At 42.8% G+C, this 24,422-nt stretch overlaps 1 protein-coding gene across 3 annotated transcripts in view; it reads right to left on the bottom strand.

The window, feature by feature from the left end:
- Positions 1-24,422, bottom strand: part of BRF1 (BRF1 general transcription factor IIIB subunit) — a 212,668-nt gene that overhangs the window by 127,898 nt on the left and 60,348 nt on the right. For all 3 annotated transcript variants that reach the window (XM_075843797.1, XM_075843798.1, XM_075843796.1), the window contains exons 4-5: positions 13,828-13,859; positions 4,025-4,097 (exon numbers count right to left, since the gene is read on the bottom strand). In XM_075843797.1, coding sequence (XP_075699912.1) covers positions 4,025-4,097; positions 13,828-13,859 — 105 coding nt within the window. The remainder of the gene's footprint in view (positions 1-4,024; positions 4,098-13,827; positions 13,860-24,422) is intronic.

The raw sequence follows: 24,422 nt of genomic DNA, 5'->3' as shown, positions 1-24,422 counted from the left end.
GGGTATTTGTTGCGAGATGCTCCTGATGTGTACCTCCGATGTAGGCTCTTAAAATAATGTGAGCAGTGCCCTAAGTGCTCTTCCATGCGACTGTCTGTGATCCGTGAAGAGATAGGACATGTTCTATCTTTCCACAGATCGGAGAGTTGGGTCCGTTTTTACAGACCCGATTCACCCACTGAAGGGAATGGGTCTGTGAAAACTATCAGGTGACAATCGGAGGCCATGAAAAACGGCCCGAGTGCCACTCTGACGTGTGCAAGAGCCCTTAGAAGATGGAAAGAGAAATGAGTCATCAAAAATGGCCTACTGTATAATTCAAGTTTTTATGTTAAACCTATTTCTTAAGAATTTTGGGTGTTTTTTTTTTTTCATTTTCTATGTCATTATCTATTGTACATTTCTAAAATCTTACAGTTTTCATTCTGGCCACTGAGCCTCACAATAGACTGACCCATCCTGTTCTTTAGGGATCACTTCTCAGCAGTCATCTCATAATCATCACAGGCAGTATTACACTGACAGGTTAACACCTATATACAGATAACACAGGATCCACCATTGCCAATAGGTGATGGACTTAGGTCCCCTCCTCCCCCTCCCGGCACAATGACCTTGGCACAGGTCACAGAACATGCCCTCTACACTCTCCCATTGAAGTGAATTGGAGGAAAGGCTGAAATACCTGTGAATCGCCGCTAAATGCATGTCGAAGATTCACAGTGAGCAAGAAGAAATGAAGGGGAAGCAGCGCTCGTAAGAAAGCGGTGGCCCCTTCAAAACAGCTGATCGACGGGAGTCAGACTCCAAACGATCAGCTATTGGGTAGCCTATCCTGAGGATAGGCTGTAAATTTTTATTGGCTGGAAAACCCTTTTAAATTATGAAAAAAAATATAGATGATACTTTCCTTTAAGTGTCCGAGGATCATCCTTTTGAGTCAAGTTACTGAAAATGTATCTATAGTGCCTGTTATATCTGTAGACTGATGGAACCGAAATCCATTGGCCAGAAAATGGATAAAAACAAATTTTCCTTGCAGCGGATCATTATATGCACATAGCAGGGCACACAGTTAATGTAAGTGATAATATTGGAGTGATTTTTCTTTAGGAACAAAAGTCTTTGATTAAAATAAAAAAATGCATTGCCCCAATGATCAATTTGATATGTAGAAAAATATATGGGATTATCATCAGAACAGGGAAGAGTCTTAAAGAGATATTACAGTTTTAGCAAATAAAGGTTATTATCTATAAAAGAAGAAGTTCTATCATTTTTCCAATATACTGGAATTGATTTTGTATCAATTCAGTGTTCAAGATCTCTGCTTGAAGAAATTGAATGGGGACCTTTATTGTTTACTCACAGTGAATAAAAATCTGTCTTGGTCACGTGATGGACATCCAGGTGTACGGTTTGTTACAAGGCACCACTTTGACAGCCGTACTGTAACAAGTCGAGCACCTGTGTGTCCATCACATGATCGGGACAGTTCTTTATTCACTGGAAGTACAATGAATACAGTGGTCCTTCAAGTCACAATATTTTCAACATACAATGGTATTTCCTGGGCCGTTGTAACTCGAAACCACATTCAACATACAATGCCTAGAAAGGTCTGGATCTCGGGCGCGAGTGATTGGCTGGAAGATCCACCCAATCATCATTTTACTGGTAAAAACACCTGTTGTATTGCAGTGCATGCCCTGATTGGCTGTCTAGCAGCGCCTCTCTGCAGTACTGCATGTCCTGTATTGCTCTTTACCTGCGCCAGGTTGAGTTGCTCCTTTGGACACCAGGTGAGGGCGGCTCCATGTTATATTTCTGGTACACTGTGTACTGTACAGACTCCTGAAGAAGCTCCTGTCATCATAGAAAGTGATTTACAGCTTCCAGCAGCTACAGGATTTCTGACTTTTATATGTGAGAACTTGCTTTATCTGTACGAGCGATCTGCAAAATCATCAGTTTTTTCTTATCTGTGGTTGACATTTTGGGGGCTTTGGAATCAATTCCTAGTTTTCCATGGAGTTATGGTCTCAAGTTAAAATATTTTCATCTTATAATCGTTGCCCCGGAACCAATTAATATTGTAACTTGAGGGAATACTGTATTCCCATTCAATGACTGCAAGCAAAGATTTGAGAAAACTGGGATAAATTGATACAGTATAGAAAATTGTATAAGCTTTCATTCTACATGAAAAAAATAAGTTTTGCGCTAAAACCGTAATATCTCTTTAATGTCCGATTTTTTTATTTTTTTTATTATTAAATGTGTAATTAATTAAAAATGTCAACCCCATTAATAAAAGGATTTACTTTAAACACCTGAGCAGGTCTATAACTGTTCTTCCTCGTGCTACAAACAAACCCCTGCACTAATAAGGTCGTCCTGTGCCTTTAATAAATTGCAGCTGACCAAAATAATCTCTCCCTTCATCTTGGCGTCCTGGGTGTACAAGGAACTTTCTGAAAGTGTTTAAGATTTTCTAAACGATAACTTGTTTTATGGCCCAGGGAAACTGCAGAACAAAACCGGTCTGTGTATGCGGGTCAGTTGTTGATACATGCGCACAGTTTGTCATCCGGTTGGCAGAGCGCTGAACTTCTGTGCTTTTTATGTTTGTAGTTAAGCATCAGATTTATAAATTACATTATTTTCAAAAGGTATTTAAAGAGAATTTTCCCCCTTAAAGAGGCTCTGTCACCAGATTTTGCAACCCCTATCTCCTATTGCAGCAGATAGGCGCTGCAATGTAGAGAACAGTAACGTTTTTATTTTTAAAAAACGAGCATTTTTGGCCAAGTTATGACCATTTTTGTAGCTAAGTCGATGTAGCTACTTACCTGCAAACGCTGATGCTGCTGCAGAATCAACTGTAGCCTCTGGTGCAGATGTGTCCTCTCTCGTCTGACACGATGCAGGACCTGTGAGTGACGTCACAGCGTGATCTGGCAGAAGCTGGGCGTTCTGAAGAGAAGTGGATGATACTTCTCGTCAGAACACCCAGCTAGTAAAAGTAGTAAAAACACCCCGATGTACGCACATAATACACGCCCAGTTGGACTTTTACTTTTAAACACACCCACTTGGACTTTTGCAAGCCTCATTTACATAAATACAAAAATGGTCATAAAAACGTTACTGTAATCTACATTGCAGCGCCTATCTGCTGCAATAGCAGATAGGGGCTGCAAAATCTGGTGACAGAGCCTCTTTAACGATGAGTGAATGCTGTGTGAGAATCCGGACCAAAAAACCAAGAGTACATAGACATCCCTGAGTCGTGTAGCCGTTTCTGTTGCAACGGTTATAGGGTGAGGCCACACGTATCGGCTGATGGGCGGTGTCACTGTGAATCACCACAATGTTGCCTAGTTGATTGCGCCTTTGAGCACAAGGTATACTGACATAGCGGCCAAACATGGCAAAAGGACCCTGTTGGCGTATATACATCAGACCAATGGAAAGCTATGGCCACGTTAGCTGAAGATTAAACATAGAATACAGCTCACCATACACAAGATATAGGTTTATGCCGACAGCTATTTCACCCTGCTCCACCTTGGCTGAACAAGCGTGTTTTTTCAATGGGTTGCGCAGAATAAGCCACTGCCAGACACCTCTGCTAGTGATTTGTCTCCAACGGGAACGAAAGATCGACACGTTGAAATCCAACATGCCCGACACTTTTCCCCTGACATCTGCCATGGGCAGCAAACTGGGTGGCCCGTATACACATTAGTCAAACAATTCCACAAAAATCTGAGGGTTGGGCCGAGGGGTCGACAGTCTACAATAGACCCGGCAAGTTTTTTCACAACCTGCCTACCAAATCAACGCATTGGCTGGAAACGGCCTGTGTACTGAAGTCGTAAACAAGGCATGCTGGGAATTATAGCCCAACATTCTCCACATAGCCACAGATTGTTCAGGAATAGAAATGTTTCCAGCGAGTGATTGCCTCATTTACAATAGAACTGCACAGTGAAAGATATAAAGCGAGTCATAAAGTTACCTATAGCGGGAGCATTAATGCAGAGCTCTCTGGCCAGCAGAAGAAAGGTTTTCCCCAGGACATACACGTTCACCTGTCAGAACAACACAAACTTGATTATACCTTCAGGAATAATAGGGAAAAAAGAGCTGCAGGACCTACAATAAAATAGACGTCCGGCGTTTAATGCACATTAACTCTCTCAAGCGCTACATTTATGGGTTTCCATTTGCGAATTTCAAACATATTACAATCTGAGGCATGAGTTTGCTGACATTGTGTAGTAGAACTAAAATTATATATTTTTTTAAAAATCCCCAAGAGCCATTGTGAACCTAGAAGGGTAGCCACTTCCCCCACACAGAAGGAGTGAAATCTATGGATCACTTAAAGGGTTTTTTTTCTGAGATCCCAAGAAAATTGACTGAATGGAGGAATTGGCATAAAATAACAAAAGAACCTATACTCACCTGATAGATGCTCAGGCGCCGCTGCTCTCTTCCGCAGCTATGATGTGCCGTATACCCACGTGCATGCTACAGGCAATCAATGCCCTCAGCAGTCTCGTGCTGCACAATTCTGAGGGCAGTGATTGGCTGCAGTGGTCATGTGGGTATACGGGCAGCAGCAAGGTAAACAAAGAGCAGCGGGGAGCAGCGGCAGCTTTTTTTTTAGGTCTGTATAGGTTATTTTGGTATTTTATGCCTCCATTGAATCAATTTTCTTGGGATCTCGGAAAAACCCCTTTAAGGGGGCTTGACCTAAAGTGGGTAGCTCAAAGAAGAAGCTGCAGCATGGGGGTCTTATATACATATTGGCTTCCTATGAAACTGCCCCTATTGTGTTTGTGTGTTCAAGATCGGGAAATTAGACTATGCTCACCCATGGGGGCCGTGACTGATATGAACGGTGACCATCTCTGTACAGCGCTGCGGAATATGTCAGCAGGAAAGAAAAAAAAAAAATCATACAAGTAAAGGTTTCTGGAGGTTCTCAGAATTGGAGATGTGAGAGATCATGGGAGGAAGGGATATTTCAGGACCCCATCTGAGTAATCCTATGGAAGAGCATTACAGTTAGCTACTCCCCATGCCTGCAATAGCTGATAACAGGGAACAATAAACAGCAGTCATCTGCACAGCATATAGAGATAAGAACGGTCATAACCTACATATTTTTCATTACAGCAGTGGTGGAGAATAGTGTGTGAACATACCCTTAGTGCCAGTGGATTTTTTTTAATTTTTTTTTTCATTTAAAGGGCCCATTCACACAAATGTATTTCTAGTCTGTAACATCTTTCTGGGAACCAATGAAAATAAAAGACGGTGGTAAGGACAAGCCTTTATACATGGATGTTGATCACGTGCCTGAAAATATATTTTTCTGTTCAAAAATCTCTTTAAATTGTTATTGTCTTTTAGATACAGAACATGCAGCTACATGCGTCATACCTCATTAATAGGTTAGTAACCTGACAGCATTAACGCTAGGTATTGAACTTAACAGCCTGCGCAATTACACTCTAAGGCCCAGTACACAACGTGTAGAGGAGATTACTTGAAATCTCATTTACTTTGCTGGTAGTTCTGTATTACACCGCGGATTTGTAGTCGAAGGAAAATCCGCACATAATACGCATCGGGTGCATGTGGCCTAAGGCTTTGTAAAAGGAATTGTTTTATAGAGAGCCATAATAGGGCACCTATAGAGGTGCATGGGACATAACTGTGCCTCCATATGCCTGATTTCATACAGAGGCATACAGAGTTGTTTCTTGTTTAAAGGTCCTCTTACGCGGCCCAATGTGGGCTGTGTAAACGACCGCCGATCAATGAGACAGCTCGTTGATCGCCGCTCGTTTGCTTCTTTCACAAGGAGCTAGTATGGGGACGAGCGATCGGAGTAACAAGTGCTCGTCCCCATACTAGCTCCTTGTGAAAGAAGCAAACGAGCGGCGATCGCTCGTCCCCATATATTTCTATCATGTTGGCAGCGCGTCTCCCTGTTTGCACAGAGACGTACTGCCGATAATCAGATTTCTTGTTGCATAAACAATACAATCAGCAGATGATTGAGCGTATGCTCGTTCATCGGCTGATCGTTACCCTGTTTACACAGAGCAATGATTGGCCCATATAAAAGGGCCTTAAATCTAACTAGAAGTAAATTGTGGCCTGTTTAGTATGTGCAGAGCTTTTTTCTTCTACTCCATTACATGGCCTCCCCACTCCGTTATATGAATGAAATGATGAGCAAACCTTCCAAATGTTGAATAAAATACATGAACATACAGTACTACCAATCCTGTGCGGTGTAAAGCCTCATACACACAGCCGTGCCCGAAATCACTGCCCGCGATTGAGGGCACAGCCGGCTGCGGACTGCATTTTCGTGCCGTGCTCTTAGAAGTTAGGCCCCATGCACACAACCATAAAAAATCTCTGTAATTGCAGACCGCAATTACGGACCCACCCGGTTCTATTGGCCGCGGACACCTTTCCATATCGCCATGGATAGGTGTCCGTGCCGGGAATTATGGAACATGTCCTACTTTTCATTTTTTACGGGCCATGTTCCCATACTTTGTATGGGAGCACGGCACGAAAATGTGGCGGGCCGTGCCCACAATCGCAGGCCGTGATTACAGGCATGGCCGTGTGCATGAGGCCTTAGGCCCCATGCACACGACCGTGCCCGCAATCACGGCCCGCGATTGTGGGCACGGCCGGCCGCTGAGTGACAGACGCATTTTCGGGCCGTGCTCCCATACAAAGTATGGGAGCACGGCCCGCAAAATGCGAAAGAACGGACATGTTCCATAATTCCCAGAACATTTCCACGGCACGGACATCCTTCCGTAGTGCTACGGAAAGGTGTCAGTGTTCAATGAAAGTGAATGGCTCCGTTTTTGCGGAGGCGTGTAACCTGTACGGTGGCATGTGGAGCCGCTACGAAGCTTTAGGCAGTTTATGTGCCTCTGCATAGTGTCTTTATACGGCACTTTATTATGGAGCTTCTTGGAGAGAGAATCTCCGCATTCGAATGAACATGCCACAAGGTTTTTTTCTGACGCATTTCGTATGCAGAGATTCCCTATAATGTTGTGATTTGGACAAACAAAAAATAAACACATTTTTCATGGGCTGTTTATGGCAATGTAAGGCCCTGGTCAGACAGAGTTTTATTACACTTTTTTTTTTTGCCGCGGAATCCGTGGCAAAAAACATCTGAAATTGCCTCCCATTGTTTTCAAATGGAAGGTGGAGGCGTTTTTTTCCCCGCGAGCGCACGTGGGAAAAAGAAGCGACATGCCCTATCTTGAGGCGTTTTCCGCCTCAAAAACCCCATTGAAATCTATGGGAGACAGAAAAAACGCTAACGCATTTTTACGCGTTTTAGGTCAATAAATGCTTGCAGTTTTTCCCTTTGTCGGTTAAAGAAATAAATGTAAAAAAAAAAATGCGACAAAAATCACATAAAAAAAAAAGAACCGGAGCTGATTTTTCCAGGCAGAATTTTCTGCCTATAAAAAAAAACTCTATGTGAACATACCCTAATAGCTGAAGGGCAACAATATTTCAGGACTGGGGGGGATGTTTAAATAAGCAAACTATTCCCTTTTATGCCGCACAGAAATAAATATTATATCACAACTTTTCATGGGGATCCCTCATTTGGCCTGGTTCAGTGCTTCACGCTCCTCTTCATTAGAAACCACACCAATGACATGTCATTGGGTTATTTATTACACTTTATATTAGCTTGGGCTTTTACCCACTAAATCTGTACAGAAAGTTCTAATTCTAACTTCTATTACTTTTCTAAATGGGCAAGAAATATCAGAAATGGGACCAGCATCTCCCCTTACATTATCAAAAGTGTTGTCCCAGAATTGACAACTAGAATTATAAAGTGTCTGACTGCTGGGGGCACCACTGATTGAGAATGGGGGTCCCAAACCCCCGTTTATCCTCCTGCATCTCCACAATGTGGAGGTGGAGCAGTGGTCGAGAATGCGCCTGCCACACCATTTAATATCTGCGGGACTGATGGAAACAGCTGCGTGCTGTACTTCGCGATTTCCATCAGTCCCATAGAAATTGAATGAAGCGACAGGTACATACTCAACCACCGCTCTATTCAAAGTCCTCCTCACTGTGGTCCAGCATTGGGGAGAAACGGTGGGCTTCGGGATCCCTGTTGTCACAAACGGGAGGGGGGGTTTAGTTGCATTAGTTATTCTGTTGGTCATCTCTGTAAACCCGTCAACAAGCTTGTTGACAGACACACCTCTAACAGATTAGCTGAGCTCCTAAAATGCAAAGGAAGAGTGTTTGGTGTAAAGAGAACACATCCTATAGTCTAAACGACTAGAGCAAGTTCTGTGCAGACATTGAGCCACCAAGGAATGCTGAGATTTCAGCTCTAAAGCCTGCAGAATTGTGAATGCAGCTCTGAACTAGAAGTCTAACAAGCAGGATCAGTAATGCAGTGGGTATTTACAAACGGACTTCATTTTTATATTAATTCTATATGTAGACTGTTACCACCTGTATAGATTCCTGGGCAGATTATGACACCGCTGCTTTAGACCTGAACTTGAAACGGTTATGAGGGAGCCGGCTGTATGAGGACCCGCACGGATCTCTGGAACAGCCTGGACTACATAAGTATAACCATGGGGTAGATGCCTTCCCTCCAAGTGGTTTACTTTTACTCGCATACCATCTATATTTATCATACTATAAATATGTTACAGCAGTTGTTCCTGCTCAAATATAAACCAGTTTTAATTGATCCTCTTCTCTGCATGAAAACCTTATCTGAATGTAAACGGCGTTTAGTGTAGCAGAAAGGAAATGTGCGGCAATGGGGTAGCAGATGGGCCAATGGGGTGCAGTCACACATGGAGTATTTGCCTCATATTTCTGGAGGGTAAAAACACACTGTGGACAAGTTTACAATGTAAGCCTATGGGAAAAATATTTAGCAATGCGAGAAATTGAGAAAATACAAGGTACAAACGGCACGTGTGACTGCACCCCAAATAAAAAAATGGCTTGTGGAGTTCTATAGAATGTTAATTATTTTTGAGGTAAAAATTCATTAAACGTTTGGCATTCCTGCAGTTCCTTTTCACTTGTCAGAAAAAAAGCCATGCAGCAATAAATAGCACTCGGAGGGACACCATTTACCAGGACAGCTGGGAAGACTGAAATAAAACGCACCAGCTGCTCTGTAATATGCATGCAATGGGCTATCTAGGTAGGGCCGTAGGGGCATTCTACAGCAATTATTTTTACTCACAGATGAAAATGGCATCAAAAATACAGGACAATGCTTTGCCAGTCCTCTTACCCTTTTTCGGAGGGAGCTGGAATTATTTGGCTCGATAAAGCATTCCATTAGTAATCAGAAATATCAGAACTCAAAGAAAAAATATATAATCTGTCAAGTTCTTAGAGGACCTGCCACCTCCCTCGACATGTCTGTTTTATTGGTACTTGTATTGCCCATGGAATATCAATTCTGGAACATATTTTATTATAACTCTGCCTTGTGCCGTTCCTCTGTTATTCCTCCAAGAAACATATAAATAAATTGACAACTGGGTGTTACCATTCCCCCCGTGTCCCTACACACACCAATTCTGTCGGCACTGATTGGACAGTGTCAAGTCCATGTGACACCCATTTGCTAATCTATTCATACATTTCTAGGAGTAGTAACAGAGGGATGGAAATGATGTTCCAGAATTTTTATTTCATGGGGAATACAAGTATTTAATTAAACAAACATGTCAGGAGAGGAGTCAGGTCCTCTTTGAATAATCTATCCTGCGGTCTGAGTAATGTAGGTTTCTGGGAAAGCTTGGTGACAACTAATATGGCCACTGTCACAGGCGTGACTGATGTAGTCAACATGCTTTTCTCCTTCGGCAAGCGCTGCGTCCGCTTCATTCCGTAAACTGCTCCATACTGTACAACGCAGACAGCGGCACAGCGCAGTATTACAGCTTCCTCCGTTCAAATCGGCTTCATTTTGAGCGGAAATTAGATATTAATATAATGTATTACAAGTGCTGGATCAGCCTACATTGGATTAGGAGTTTTCTGGGAAAAATATTCATGGCCTATCTTTATGATCGGTTATCCACTTAAAAATCGGTGGAACCCTACAGATGAGCAGTACATAGTTAATGGGACTGGGCTGTAATATTAGACAGAGCCCCACATACGGATGAGCCTCTGCCTCTGGATTAACAATAAAAGGGCCATTTATTCTGCCAAGTTCTATGGGCCCCTGGGGGGTTGGCCCCCTGCTGACCACATATTGATGGCCTATCCTTTAATGCAGTATGTTTTTTACACCATTGACAACCTATCAACAAAATATGTAGCTGTTAAAGGGATTATGTGGGGACCGAAAAGTATTAGCAGTGTAGTCCCTGTAGTATGTGAGTACACTCGCTAATATACATTCCGGTCCCTCGTTGTGCCGATTATGAGATTTTAATAGAATTTTATAGCGCTGGCGGGGGACCGGAAGTCTAGTTGCAAAGTCTTCCTTCATGACAATAAGACTCTTCGTCATATGACCAGCCCTGCTGTACTTTATTTACAAGAAGTAGCAGTAGTACATAGATTACAGCGGGGCCAGTCACATAACGTTGTGTCGCCATGAAGGAAAACTGTGCAACTAGACTACCGGTCCTCTGCCATCGCTATAAAAATAATAATTTAAATCACATAATCAGCACGACGGGGGAACGGAATGTACATTAGCGAGTGTAGCCACATACTGCAGGGAGTACACGGCTAATAATTTTCGGTCCCCACATAACCCCTTTAATGTGTATGAAGATAAACGTGTTGAAGATTTGCATCTTCCTTTGTATTTCCCTTTGTTAAAATCGGCTGACTAGCTTTGTATCTTGTATTATAAACCGTACTTAGTAAAATTCATGACTTTTGTGCGACTGTCCAGGAAACCAGACCACAAAAGGGCAAGGTTTAAGCTAATTTGCAGTAAAAGGTTGTTCCTGTGCCATTTTGTAAACATTCCTGGGCAAAACCGGGGTGGGACTTATAGGGGTTCTCCTTAAGTTAAGGGCCTTTTACACCGGCCGACAATAGGCCGCTGCAGCGAGCACCTATCAACGAGACATCGTTGATCGACGCTTGTTTGCTCCTGTCACACGGAGCCATGGATGGGGATGAGCGGTCGTTACTCCGGTTGCTCGACCCCTCTGGGATCTCCGCTTATCAGCACAATGAAGGGGCCGATGTCATTGATAGCGTTCTAAGTTCACCAATGTTTAAGTCCCAGAGAACCTCTTTAAAATGCCCTGTGACTTAAGATTGAAATGTTATTACGATCCATGTGTCTAAATATATATATACCCTGTAAACGGTGTGTTTATTTATTTATTTTCATTACCCTCTCATCCATATACCACATCCTATCTAATAACACACACAATGCAACAAATCCAGAGCCCTAATAATTTCATTTAGGGAGTTTTCTTTTCTTTTGAGTTTCCGGTGATATTACTGGAAATGTCTATGCATGTATACAACAATAGGCTGACAATGTGCGTTTTTTTGCAGGTAACAATGACTGTGCGGTGTGTATTAGTAAAGCCGGAGAATCAAACATACACAGAGTCTCCCCGCCAGACTGGTTTACACACACCCGGCCGCCGAGCACGTCTCTGTATAATGAAATAGCAGCCGCTGCTCAGACTCTTTATCAGGAGACTCATTTATTTATGTGAACTACCATCCACCTCTACAATACTAATGTGAACACACACAAAGACTCCACAACATTCTTAAAGGGACACTAAACCTGAAGTCTGACCTACCTCAATTTGCTGTGCTGCTGAATACAATCTATTTTCCCTATTATCAGTCATTACAGTCTGGGACGAGGCTAACTGTAATGTTTATAATGCATATACTGCCATGTGTCCCAAAATTGTTAGGCCTCATGCACACGACCGTAGTGTTTTTCTGGTCCGCAAATTCCAGGACCGTGTTCCGTGAAATGTCCTCCGCAGTTCATCCGTATGTAATCCGCAAAATGCGGATGAAAAAAAAAAAAGCCTAGGTAAAACAGGATGACGACAGAACTCATTCCCGGTCGTCGCCTAGCAACACTTCCGCAAACTGCGGTTGACACACGGAGGTGTACCCGCATTTTCCACGGGCCCATTGACTTCTATGGGCATGTCCGCATCGAATTTGCGGGCCGTAATAAGACATGTCCTGAGTTTCTGCGGCACGGATTTGCGGACATGCGGAGACCCGTGAAAAAACGGATAGTGTGTATGGGCCCATAGAAATGAATGGGTCCGAAATTCTCCCGTGGATTTGAGGGGGAATTGCGGACGCAAAAACACGTTCGTGTGCATGGGGCCTTAGTGTGTGTACATTGATGTGGATGGGTATTTGGATCCACAAAAGCGCTGCACTCGGCTGTCTCCGTCAGCCCCGTAGACATTGAATGGAGCGGTAGGAGACATGCTCGGCCGCCGCTCCATTTGGTCGTACAGTATGGAAGAATAGGGGCTTGGAACACCATTCTGAGAAACCGGTGGGGCCCCCAACGATCATACATTTAATCCTATGGATAGGTGGTACCGTTTTTTTTAGTGGGGAAAGCCATTTTAACCCTGAACTTTACAGAAATCAGAAACAAATGTGTTGTCATGAGATCGCCAGAGTCTGTAAATTAAGTAAGCAAAGATACTCACATATAGTAGAAGATATTAACCCTTTCTTGTACCACACTGCACATGTACAGCACTGTAATGGCAAGGGCTCAGGAGTTGAGCACGGCACCATCAGCAAAGGGTGTCACATGTAGCATACAGCCGACACCCTGCTGCAAAGGCTGGGATGGGGCTATTGACCAATTAGATGCCACGGTCAATAGCAAATACACTAGAGATTTCAGATGGCCGTTTTCTGAACAACTTGTTCATGGCTGATCTGTCAAGGTTGTTGTTTTGGACAACAACGCTATAAGGTAAAAAAAATATAACGAAAAAAATAAAAAAATAAAAATAAAAAAGTCGACAATCAATTTCAGCCTCGATCTGTGACCGGTCCTTCAATTCATGTGGCGCCCATCTGTCGTTTAGCACGAACTACTGGGAGGTTTCACACCCGATAATGACTGAAAAAAATCTAAAAACATGTCTGATTAGCTTTTCTGCCATCTAAAACCTATGGTGTATGGCAAAGCTTTCGCGATATCAATGAGTTTTGACGAAGGAGCAATTCCAGCTTCATCAATTTCAATTGGAACGTTAGCAGCTTTACTTGGGTAAACAAAAACTTCCGAAGGAACTTTTGCGTCCACCAGATCACCAGAATCCTTTAAGGGTGGGGGACAGCGCTCAGTATATGGACTGCCAATGACAGCCCCTTCTCATATGGTTCAATGGCATGCCAGATGATTTTTAAAGATGTGCCTACCATTTATATACCAGTGTAATGATCGTTTATACATCTGTGAAGAGTTAAAAACTTCAAAAGAAAAAGAGCAAGAAACTCCCAGCACGTCAGTGCAGCTGGATCCCTCACATCATCAACTTGAACTGGCTGCCATCCCAAAGAGCTCTTGCCACAGGCCTTGGCATCTGCAAGGTGTTCATCTGAGTGCATGCAAGTACAGGGAGTCAAAACACTGCAGGTGCGGTGTCCTTGATATTGCCAAGCGTGCACACAATACAAAGCATTATTCACCACAACACCCAGCTGGCAGTGATAAGCTAGTAACACAAAGCAGACTGCTGGAAGATTATACCGTACCTGAAGAAGGTCGCTGAGATCAAGTAACATATCTGGGAGTAAAGTCAAGGAAATACATTGTAGACACAAAGGGTTCTTGTAGCCTGCTGAACTAAAGGGGGAAGAAAAGTGAACAGTTTTATTATTTTCCACTACAAATTTCCCAAAAGACAGTAAAAATAAACAGAAAACTGGACTCTAGCAGATTTATGGTCTTTATTAAGAAGAAAAGAGAATATTTTTGTCGGAATCTGAGCTGGGAAACAGACTCGGCTCCTACTCTCAACATTAGCGGCTCTACATGTGTTCCAGCTCACTGCAGATTCACAACACTTTTTCCATCTGTCCGAAATACAGTTTCAAACAGAAACAGACCAAAGAGGAAAAACAGACTAGAACACAAAAAAAAAATATATAAAATAACTAAAAGTAGCATATTTGGATGCTCATATCTATGGGTGTATTTACCGTTACACCCTTTTGTTTTTGTGGTCTTTGCGAAAAAAACCTGCAACGTTTTTGTAATAACTGACAAAAAAACAAAAAGACATCTAAATACACCCTAAAGACTTTTGATTCACAAAATGAATACCTTCTGGGACACGAATATAAAAGCTTTTTTTTTCTTCTTACCCTTTGAATTGCGATATGGGACAGAACTGGATCAAAGAGAATATCATAGTAAGGGTCCCATGCTGTATGTGAAGCCTGTACGGCGGTACTTGGCAGTCGATATGGTTCTGCACCATGGATCCATAGGCATTCCGTGTGCTTTCATATGGCATTGTATTCCGAGATATTCTCCCCTAGAAGCAATGCTTCTTGGAGGGAATATGCCCGTAATATGACATCCGATTGAACATGGCATATTTTCAATTCTAGCCACGCTTCTATGGGTGCTGCATTATGGCTCATTACAACTCGGAGCTTGTACCGAGTAATACTTGTGCATGATGCCATATTCTTTCTTTATACTTGTAGTTTTTGCCGTGGTTTAAAGGCCATCTGTGTGCGATTGGTGGGTTTCTAACCTCATGTATCCCACCAACCATCTCATCCAAACGGCTACTATCGGATAGTATCCAGTCAAACGAACCCCAAACTGGCGCGGACTCCCAGCCTTTCCTATTTTTAAGTGTAATTGACACTCTAAGGCTGGAAAACTGCGCCAAAGCGGGGTTCGTTTGGAGTCGTTACTCACTTCTATTGATAAACTGACTGTACAAAGAAAGTAAAAATCGCTGGCTGCCATCATGGCTCAACCTGAAGGGGTTAAAACATCCATACCGCCATTCTGCAGTGATCCTCTTGTCGGTGGACGTGATGAATTGCTGTTGTGTATCCGGTGTTCTCCACTAAATAATGATTCGGAAACGGGCACGCTGCCTACCAATTGTCTTCTCTATATGCATATTGTGATTTTATTTATTTTACAACACAAGCGCACATTAAAATTCACATATTGAAAGCAGAATTTGCATACCCGGAGCCCGGGAAAACGCCATGGTACTTATTTACTGTGAAACCCCTCACGGTTTTGTGGCACAAACAACGTGTAGAGAATCTGAGACTTGCTCTCGTAGGGCCTAGCTCTATTCTTCATAAACGAGTACAGGGATTTTACCTCATAGGGCGTAATGTATTTTCATTTCAGAAACCTATTTTCTCAAAAGGCAATAACAGCAAGAAGGAGTCACTGTCGTGAAATGACAGGTAATTCTACTATAAGAAATAACAACACGAATGTAAAATCACTCAAAAGTATAAAAATACTCCTCACACTTTTTTGTAGCTTTATTTTTTTACACGGCTTTTAAGACTGCTGTAAAAAAAAAAAGGGAAATGTGTTAAGAAAAACTCGCACAATTACGAAAATCCCAGAAAAAAAAGGGGAATGTCTGTGGTTTGGACAACACTGGTTCCAATCTAGATGCTGGGAGCTCCCAAGATCAGCTAATTCTAGCAGGGTTGGCTCAACACCAGAGGTAAGTAACGTGTAGCCACTTTTTCAGAGAGAGGTGGAAAGAAAGAAAGGTGGAAAGAAAGAAAGGTGGAAAGAAAGAAAGAAAGGTGGAAAGAAAGAAAGAAAGAAAGAAAGAAAGGTGGAAAGAAAGAAAGAAAGAAAGAAAGGTGGAAAGAAAGAAAGAAAGAAAGAAAGAAAGAAAGGTGGAAAGAAAGAAAGAAAGAAAGAAAGAAAGAAAGGTGGAAAGAAAGAAAGAAAGAAAGGTGGAAAGAAAGAAAGAAAGAAAGAAAGAAAGAAAGAAAGAAAGAAAGAAAGGTGGAAAGAAAGAAAGAAAGGTGGAAAGAAAGAAAGAAAGGTGGAAAGAAAGGTGGAAAGAAAGAAAGAAAGAAAGGTGGAAAGAAAGAAAGAAAGAAAGGTGGAAAGAAAGAAAGAAAGGTGGAAAGAAAGAAAGAAAGAAAGGTGGAAAGAAAGAAAGAAAGAAAGAAAGGTGGAAAGAAAGAAAGAAAGAAAGAAAGGTGGAAAGAAAGAAAGAAAGAAAGGTGGAAAGAAAGAAAGAAAGAAAGAAAGGTGAAAAGAAAGAAAGAAAGAAAGAAAGAAAGAAAGGTGGAAAGAAAGAAAGAAAGAAAGAAAGAAAGAAAGAAAGGTGGAAAGAAAGAAAGAAAGAAAGGTGGAAAGAAAGAAAGATGGAAGGAAAGAAAGAAAGAAAGGTGGAAAGAAAGAAAGAAAGAAAGGTGGAAAGAAAGAAAGAAAGGTGGAAAGAAAGAAAGAAAGGTGGAAAGAAAGAAAGAAAGAAAGGTGGAAAGAAAGAAAGAAAGAAAGGTGGAAAGAAAGAAAGAAAGAAAGGTGGAAAGAAAGGTGGAAAGAAAGGTGGAAAGAAAGGTGGAAAGAAAGAAAGAAAGGTGGAAAGAAAGAAAGAAAGGTGGAAAGAAAGAAAGAAAGAAAGGTGGAAAGAAAGAAAGAAAGAAAGGTGGAAAGAAAGAAAGAAAGAAAGGTGGAAAGAAAGAAAGAAAGGTGGAAAGAAAGAAAGAAAGAAAGAAAGAAAGAAAGAAAGAAAGAAAGAAAGAAAGAAAGAAAGAAAGAAAGAAAGAAAGAAAGGTGGAAAGAAAGAAAGGTGGAAAGAAAGAAAGAAAGAAAGGTGGAAAGAAAGAAAGAAAGAAAGGTGGAAAGAAAGAAAGAAAGAAAGAAAGAAAGGTGGAAAGAAAGAAAGAAAGAAAGGTGGAAAGAAAGAAAGAAAGAAAGGTGGAAAGAAAGAAAGAAAGAAAGAAAAGGTGGAAAGAAGGAAAGAAGGAAAGAAGGAAAGAAGGAAAGAAAGAAGGAAAGAGAGAAAGAAAGAAAGAGAGACATTTCTGATGGATACCCGTGATGACGCACAGTTCTTGTGAACTCTCCTTTAAGAATATCCATCAGAACATTGGCGACGAGCGATTCAGCGCAGTTTTCGCAGTCCAGATTGTTTGAGGGTAAATAGCGTTGTTTCATGAATACGATGACATCGGTTTTATTCGTACCAGATATAATAATCTGAAGTGTCTTCTCAAAGAAACGTCCATGCATTTTAATTTAAGGGCAACAAAAAAGTTGCAATTAATGGGGGAGATTTATCAAGCTGTCTTATAGTAATGGAGTATAGAATGGCCTCTTTTGCCCATAGCAACCAATCAGAGCTCAGCTTTCATTTTACCTGAGCGCATTAAGATATAAAAAGCTGTGGGGTTGCTATGGGCAACGAAGGACATTCTTACTATAAGACAGCTTGATAAATTTCCCCCAATGTCACGGAGGACGCAGGGGGACAAACTTCACTTGTTCAATCAGGGAGGTGGACATAAACTTCACTTGATCTGGGCACCCACTCGAATTAAAGAGGCTCTGTCACCACATTATAAGTGTCCTGTCTCCTACATAAGGAGATGGGCGCTATAATGTAGGTGACAGTAATGCTTTTTATTTTAAAAAAACGATCTATTTTTACCACTTTATTAGCGTTTTTAGATTTATGCTAATGAGTTGCTTAATGCCCAAGTGGGCGTGTTTTTACTTTAGACCAAGTGGGCGTTGTACAGGGGAGTGTATGACGCTGACCAGTGACCAATCAGCGTCATTCACTCCTCTCCATTCATTTACACAGCGCATAGGGATCCTGCTAGATCCTTATGTGCCGTCTTATACGAACACATTAACAATACTGAAGTGTTTAGACAGTGAATAGACATTCCACGGGATGTCTATTCACAATCTCTGCACTTCGTTACTCTGTCTGTGGTAGTTACAGCAGAGGACGCGTAATCTCGCGAGATTACGCAGTAAATGACAGGTTACAACGAGCTTACGCTTCCTCTGCTGTAACTACCACAGACAGAGTAACGAAGTGCAGAGATTGTGAATAGACATCCCGTGGAATGTCTATTCACTGTCTAACCACTTCAGTATTGTTAATGTGTTATTATAAGACAGCACATAAGGATCTAGCAGGATCCCTATGCGCTGTGTAAATGAATGGAGAGGAGTGAATGATGCTGATTGGTCAGTGTCATACACTCCCCTGTACAACGCCCACTTGGTCTAAAGTGAAAGTACGCCCACTTGGGCATTAAGCAACTCATTAGCATAAATCTAAAATCGCTAATAAAGTCTTAAAAATAGATCGTTTTTTTTTAAATAAAAAGCATTACTGTCACCTACATTATAGCGCCGATCTCCTTATGTAGGAGACAGGGCACTTATAATGTGGTGACAGAGTCTCTTTAATAGGGATTGATTGTTTTAAATGGCCCCGCAGAGTTAAGAGAAGCATAGCGCGAGTCCTTCAAATTCAAGTGGTCGCAAATGGAGGGTCCTCAGATCGGACATTTTGAATATTAACCCGTTCAAACCTTTAAGGGTAACTAAAGTTTAAAAAAAAACTTTTAAATTGTCATAGTGACATGTCAGAAATTTTGATCGGTGGGGGTCCGAGCACTGAGACCCCCACCAATCGTTAAAGTGAATTGGCAGAGGCGCCGGAGTTGAGCGCTGTGCTGCTTCGTTTCGGATCGGCTTTCCTCGGAAAGCTGAGCAAGCGGTGTACAGACTCAAAAAATTTCTATTGAGCCGGTACACCCCTCCTAAGAAATCTGGTCAGAAAAAAAGCAGCACAGCACTCCCCCGAGCACTTCTGTTGCTTAGTTTTAGCAATTGGTGGGGGTCTAAGTGCTCGGGCATGACATGTCAAAAGTTTTTTTTAAAAGCTTCGTTACAATTTTAGGCCTTATTCACACGAACGTGTTTAACATCCGTAATACGCGCGTGAAAATCATGCGCGTCGCACAAGCCTATGTTAGTGAATGGGGCCGTTCAGACAGTCCGTGATTTTCACGCAGCGTATGTCCGCTGCGTGAAACTCACGACATCTCCTATACTTGGCCGTATACAATGGGTGCGTGAAAATCGCGCACGGCACACGGAAGCACTTCCGTGTGTCGCGCGTGATTGGCGCAACAGTAGATAAAGAAATGAAGGAAAAAATAAAAGCACTTCCTTCATTTCTTTTTCTAAACATCAAAACCGCGTGTCATAAGGATGGAATATGCGTGAAAATCACGCAGCAAAAAACACTGATGACACACGGAACTGCAACGCGCAAATAACGCAGCGTTTTTTGGGCACGCAAAACGCACACGTTCGTGTGAATAAGGCTTAAGCGTGAGGTCAGATGCAGAAGAATTTGTTGCAGAAATTTATGCGACTGAAGAGTTTCATGTCTCTGAATGGAACTTGCAGAAATCCATGTGCTTGCTGCAGAAACAACCCTATCCAGATGAATAGAACAGATTTTCAGTCGCAGAAATTCTGGGACAAAATCTGCTGCGTTTAAATCCACCCTAAGGCTATGCTCACACTGAGTTTTTGGACACGGAAACCGCGTCAAAAAACTAGTCAAAAACAGCCCGAAAATGCCTCCCGTTGATTTCAATGGGAGGCGAGGGCGGTTTTCTCCCGCGAGCGGTAAAACCGCCTCGCGGGAGAAAGAAGCGACATGCCCTATCTTTGGGCGTTTCCACCTCTGACCTCCCATTGACTTCAATGGGAGGCAGAGAAAGTGTATTTCGCGGCGTTTTATGCCCGCAACTCTCAATGGCCGCGGGCAAAAAACGCAAAGAAAATCTGCGTGCAGGGAGAGGAAAATCTGCCTCAAACTTCCAAACGGAATTTTGAGGCAGAAATTCCACCTACAAAAAAACTCTGTGTGAACATAGCCTAAAAGTGTCTGGAAGCGGATTATACCCATGTCCCTATTGACAGAAACATGCACACCGAACCGATATGCCCATGTAAGTTTATGGGGACATCGATCAGGATAACTGTTGGCACAATTATCTCACACCTATGGTCACTGACCACTATTAATTTTTATGCTACTATTGCATTTTCTTGCACTTATTTTCATAAATCTTAATAGTTATGTCTTGCAGTATATTGTGTTTTTCACTGGCTCCTATTACGGCCTGCCTCTGACAGAGCGTAATAGGAGCAGTAGGATGGCAGACCTGGGGGCCTTCATTAGCAATGGGAAATAAATATATATAATTAGAAATTACGGGAGCGCGGTGGGGCTACTTTGCTTCCTCGATGATTCTATGGGCAACATCTCCGGTTCATGTTTGCACAGATTTTCATAAATGTGGCCCAAAATCTAAATTTGCAAACTCATGGCCATAATTTAAAGAATTGATATGACAGCTACAAGACCCCCGCCGACCCCTGTGATCTAAGTTTGGGTCAACAGGACTGCAGGGTTTCCAGGTTTTGTGGCTGTAATATAGATGTTAAATTGCGGCCATATTACGGCCTAGCAGAAGAGATGACATACCGATGATTACCGTTTATTTTTTCAAGTTGTATCACGTCTTATCTATTCCTCATCTAAAATAACATCCTGCTTTTTCTCTGAGGCCTGACACGGTCAAGCGTATTGGAAAGCACAGCGAGAATCAGGGCTGATACACACGGACCCTTCCCTTTGAGGGTGAAGCTTTGAGTCATTGTTAGGAAGAGTTTGCCAACATCTCACTAGTCATTGTGTGGGTAAAACATTTCAAAGGAAGGAGTTGCACAAACATGAAGGTCTGCGTTCACTTGTAGCAAGCAGAGAGGTCAAAGAACCTTCATAAATTGGCTCTCAAACAAGCAGATCTTTAATTAAAACCACTTGTTTAATATCGGAGGCTTCGAGCAATGAGGGACTTTAAAATAAAAAAAACAAAAAAAAAAACACATAGGGCCTGAGGAAGGGCAGGAAAATAATGGCAGGAGCAAAATGAAGAGGAGATGGAACCAGACGCGGCTGCAGATGTGTCCCCTGCAATTAATTATATGGACCAAATTAAGACTGGAAATACAATCTAAACAATTAAACAAAAAACACATCCAATCCTTCACGAGAATAAAGAGAGGATGACTCCGAGCAATAATGAGCTCATCCCAAACAACGCCATAGGAAGTGGCTGCTAATAGGATATACAACAATCTCCGCGAGTATTGAGTGAACCTGGGACATAATGCCTGCCAGCAGTCGTCCACTTAATAGGATTTAGCTCAATATCTTCCAGACAAATATTATGCACAACCGGCAAATAACATTTTATCAGTAACATTGTTCTATGCAGCGCTCCACCGCGAACGCAATTAACGTAATAACAGATTACACAATTAAAAGAGTTTATCAAAATAATACTGGAAACCTGTCATTAGGAAAAATACACAAGATACTGGAGATGTGGATGGGGGGGCGAATGTCTAGTGGTATGAACCTGGATTCATCTTGGGGCTCTTTGACACTGGCGTTACTGGCATTTAGCCTTTCCACTCCTCTACCCAGTCTTTGAAATCCATCTCAGTAAGGCCGCATGCACACAAACGTATTTTTGCGGCCGAAATTCACAGACAAATCTTCGGGTGAATTGCGCTCCCATTCATTTCAATGGGCCCATGCACACGACCATGGTTTCCACGGTCCGTGCACGGCCCAGGAGCCTGGACCGCAAAAAGAACGGACATGTCTTATTACGGCAGTGTTTTGCGATCCAGGCTCATAGAGATGAATGCACGCGGCCATGTGCACGGCCCGCGATTTGCGGGAGGCTCGCGGGTGACACTCCGCGGCCGTCCGAGCTGCAAATCACGGCCATGCACACCACTATGGTCGTGTGCATGAGGCCTAACCTACACTAAAGGTTGTCCAGTTAAGTAAACCCATTTTTATATATCCCACTAGGAAAGTCTGAGCTGATAGTGGGTGGTCCTCTCTTCAGGTTCCTTATCTTTTGGCCGGGATGGAATTCGGTACAAAGAGCATCTCTCGCTCTGGAGGACTTGTCCTGTATTACACAGACAAACAATTAATTTGAATAAGTACTGTGCAATGCATAAATGTGTATTCCCAACTCACACATTTATGGCATATCCACAAGAAATATCATAAATGTGTGATGGTTGCAGGTTCCACCTTTTGTACCCACACCTATGTGGATGGCGAAGGGTCCCTATGTGGCCGGCGAAGGGTCCCTATGTGGCCCACCCCTATGTGGTGCCCGTTAGCCGCTACATCCAGTCGGAGAACAAATGGAGAAGTGGCCCTGCATGTGCGCGTCTCTTTCCATTAAGGCCTCATGCACACGAATGTGCTTTTGTGGCCGCAATTCCCCCGAAAACCCACGAGAGAATTGCGGCCCCATTCGTTTCTATGGGGCCATGCACACGGACCGCAGAAAGAACGGACATGTCTTATTACAGCCGTGTTCTGCGGGTCAGGCTCATTGAAAATAATGGCCGCGGCCATGTTGATGGCCCGCGATTTGCGGGCGGCTCGCAGCTGACAGTCCGCTGCTGGCTGACCCGAAAATCACGGCCGGGCACATGGCTACGGTCGTGTGCATGAGGCCTAAGTTCCACAGGAAATACAGAAACAGCCGATCTGATTACTGCTGACCACTGGGGGTCGCAGCAGGGGGGAGACTGCCTGCTTTTCTAGTACTGGTCCATTAGACCCCAGATATAGCGACTGCAGCACAATTGAATTGTCTAATGGGAGTGTGAGTGTCAAACGCATTTCCTCTCGCATTAAGACCCTATTACACTGGCCAATTTTGGCTGATGCAGCGAGCGCCGATCAACGAGATAGCTCGTTGATCGCGTTCGTTTGCTCCTGTCACAAGGAGCTACGTATGGGGACGAGCGGTCATTACGCCGATCGCTCGTCCCATACATTTCCATCATGTGGGCAGCGCGTCTCCCTGTTTACACACTGCTTTCTTAGATTGGCTTCTTTGCGCACGCACAAGCCTTTCATAACCTCAGCCATTCCCATTACACCAAAGATACAATAATTATAAGTTGTAAGAAACGAAACCGCAAGTCAAGGCGAAAAAAAGCATTATCAGGTAACACATACACAGGATCGAATTCCAGAGAGCGCCTTTGAAACGTACATATTTTCTTATAACACAACAACAACATTGCAAGTGTCACTTTCTCATAGGAAAGGTCTTATGAAGAGCACAGGGAGGATCGATGCAGGAGAGTGCAGGGAGCCACTGGAGGGTAAGGCGGACTCTAAGCCGCCGGGGCAATTTAGGATGTGAATCATGCCTACTCATTTCAGACATATTACACAAAGCCTGAGTGGAGAGACGCGCTGGACGAGACAGTGCCCTCCTCCACACCCGGGAGATTGCAAACAGGTGTCATAAATCACAGGCCCTGGCAAATGAAACTCACAGGCTGCAGTGAATGGGGAGGAATCATTAATCAGCGCTGCCCTCACAGCAGGTAATGTGGACCCTCGCTGCTGCTAAACATGCACGCTATTTTACTGTATTCATGAGCGGATATGGCATAAAATGAAATTTTCTAAGTCTAATTCACTATTAATTATGCAGCGGACATTAACATTATACAATAAGTTAGTCCTAGACGGAGATCTCACACATATAAACATCTTAATATAAGTGGCATTAAAGGGTTATTCTCATCTTATAAAGTGAGAGCATCATGCTAGGATATGCCATCACTTTATGATTGGTGGGGTCAGACCTCTGGAATCCCCACTTATCCTCAGAATAAGGGGGCCAAAGCGCTGATTTAGCACTATATCCCCTTGGATGTTCTCTCTGCACAGTGGCGCTCCTGGCCACCTGGCTGTGCAGGGAACTCCAGCCGGTACAATTCACTTGAATAGGGCCTGGGTGCCACTGTGAAGAGGGAAGACAGTGATAGGTACAGCTTCTTCATTGTCAGGACCGGTGGAGGTCCCAGAGGTCGGACACACCCCCCACCAATCAAAGTTATGGCTTACCCTAATGATTTACCATCACTTTATATGACAAAGAGCCATTATTTCTCATAGAAAATCATTCTAATAAGAGGAAAAGTAGTGACCGATAAATCACAGTCCTAAGGAATGCATTGAGTAACAATATTCGTCTGAATATACCCTTACCCCACAATCTAAAAATGACTGTAGTTCTACAAGGTCAACAATGTATTTTCTTTTTACACTGAAAGTCTCTATTTTGTTAGACATACACCGCACTGCATCCACCATAACCCAAATGTGGCTTCTATAAAACTCTATGGGCCCCTAGTATCTCAGATTTTACACATAAGTGATTCTCAC

The sequence above is a fragment of the Rhinoderma darwinii genome, chromosome 12 (genome assembly GCF_050947455.1).
Source record: "Rhinoderma darwinii isolate aRhiDar2 chromosome 12, aRhiDar2.hap1, whole genome shotgun sequence".
In the NCBI taxonomy this organism is placed as follows: Eukaryota; Metazoa; Chordata; class Amphibia; order Anura; family Rhinodermatidae; genus Rhinoderma; species Rhinoderma darwinii.
The sequence above is the reverse complement of the archived record's forward strand: the minus strand, read 5'-3'. Positions and strand labels throughout refer to the sequence as shown.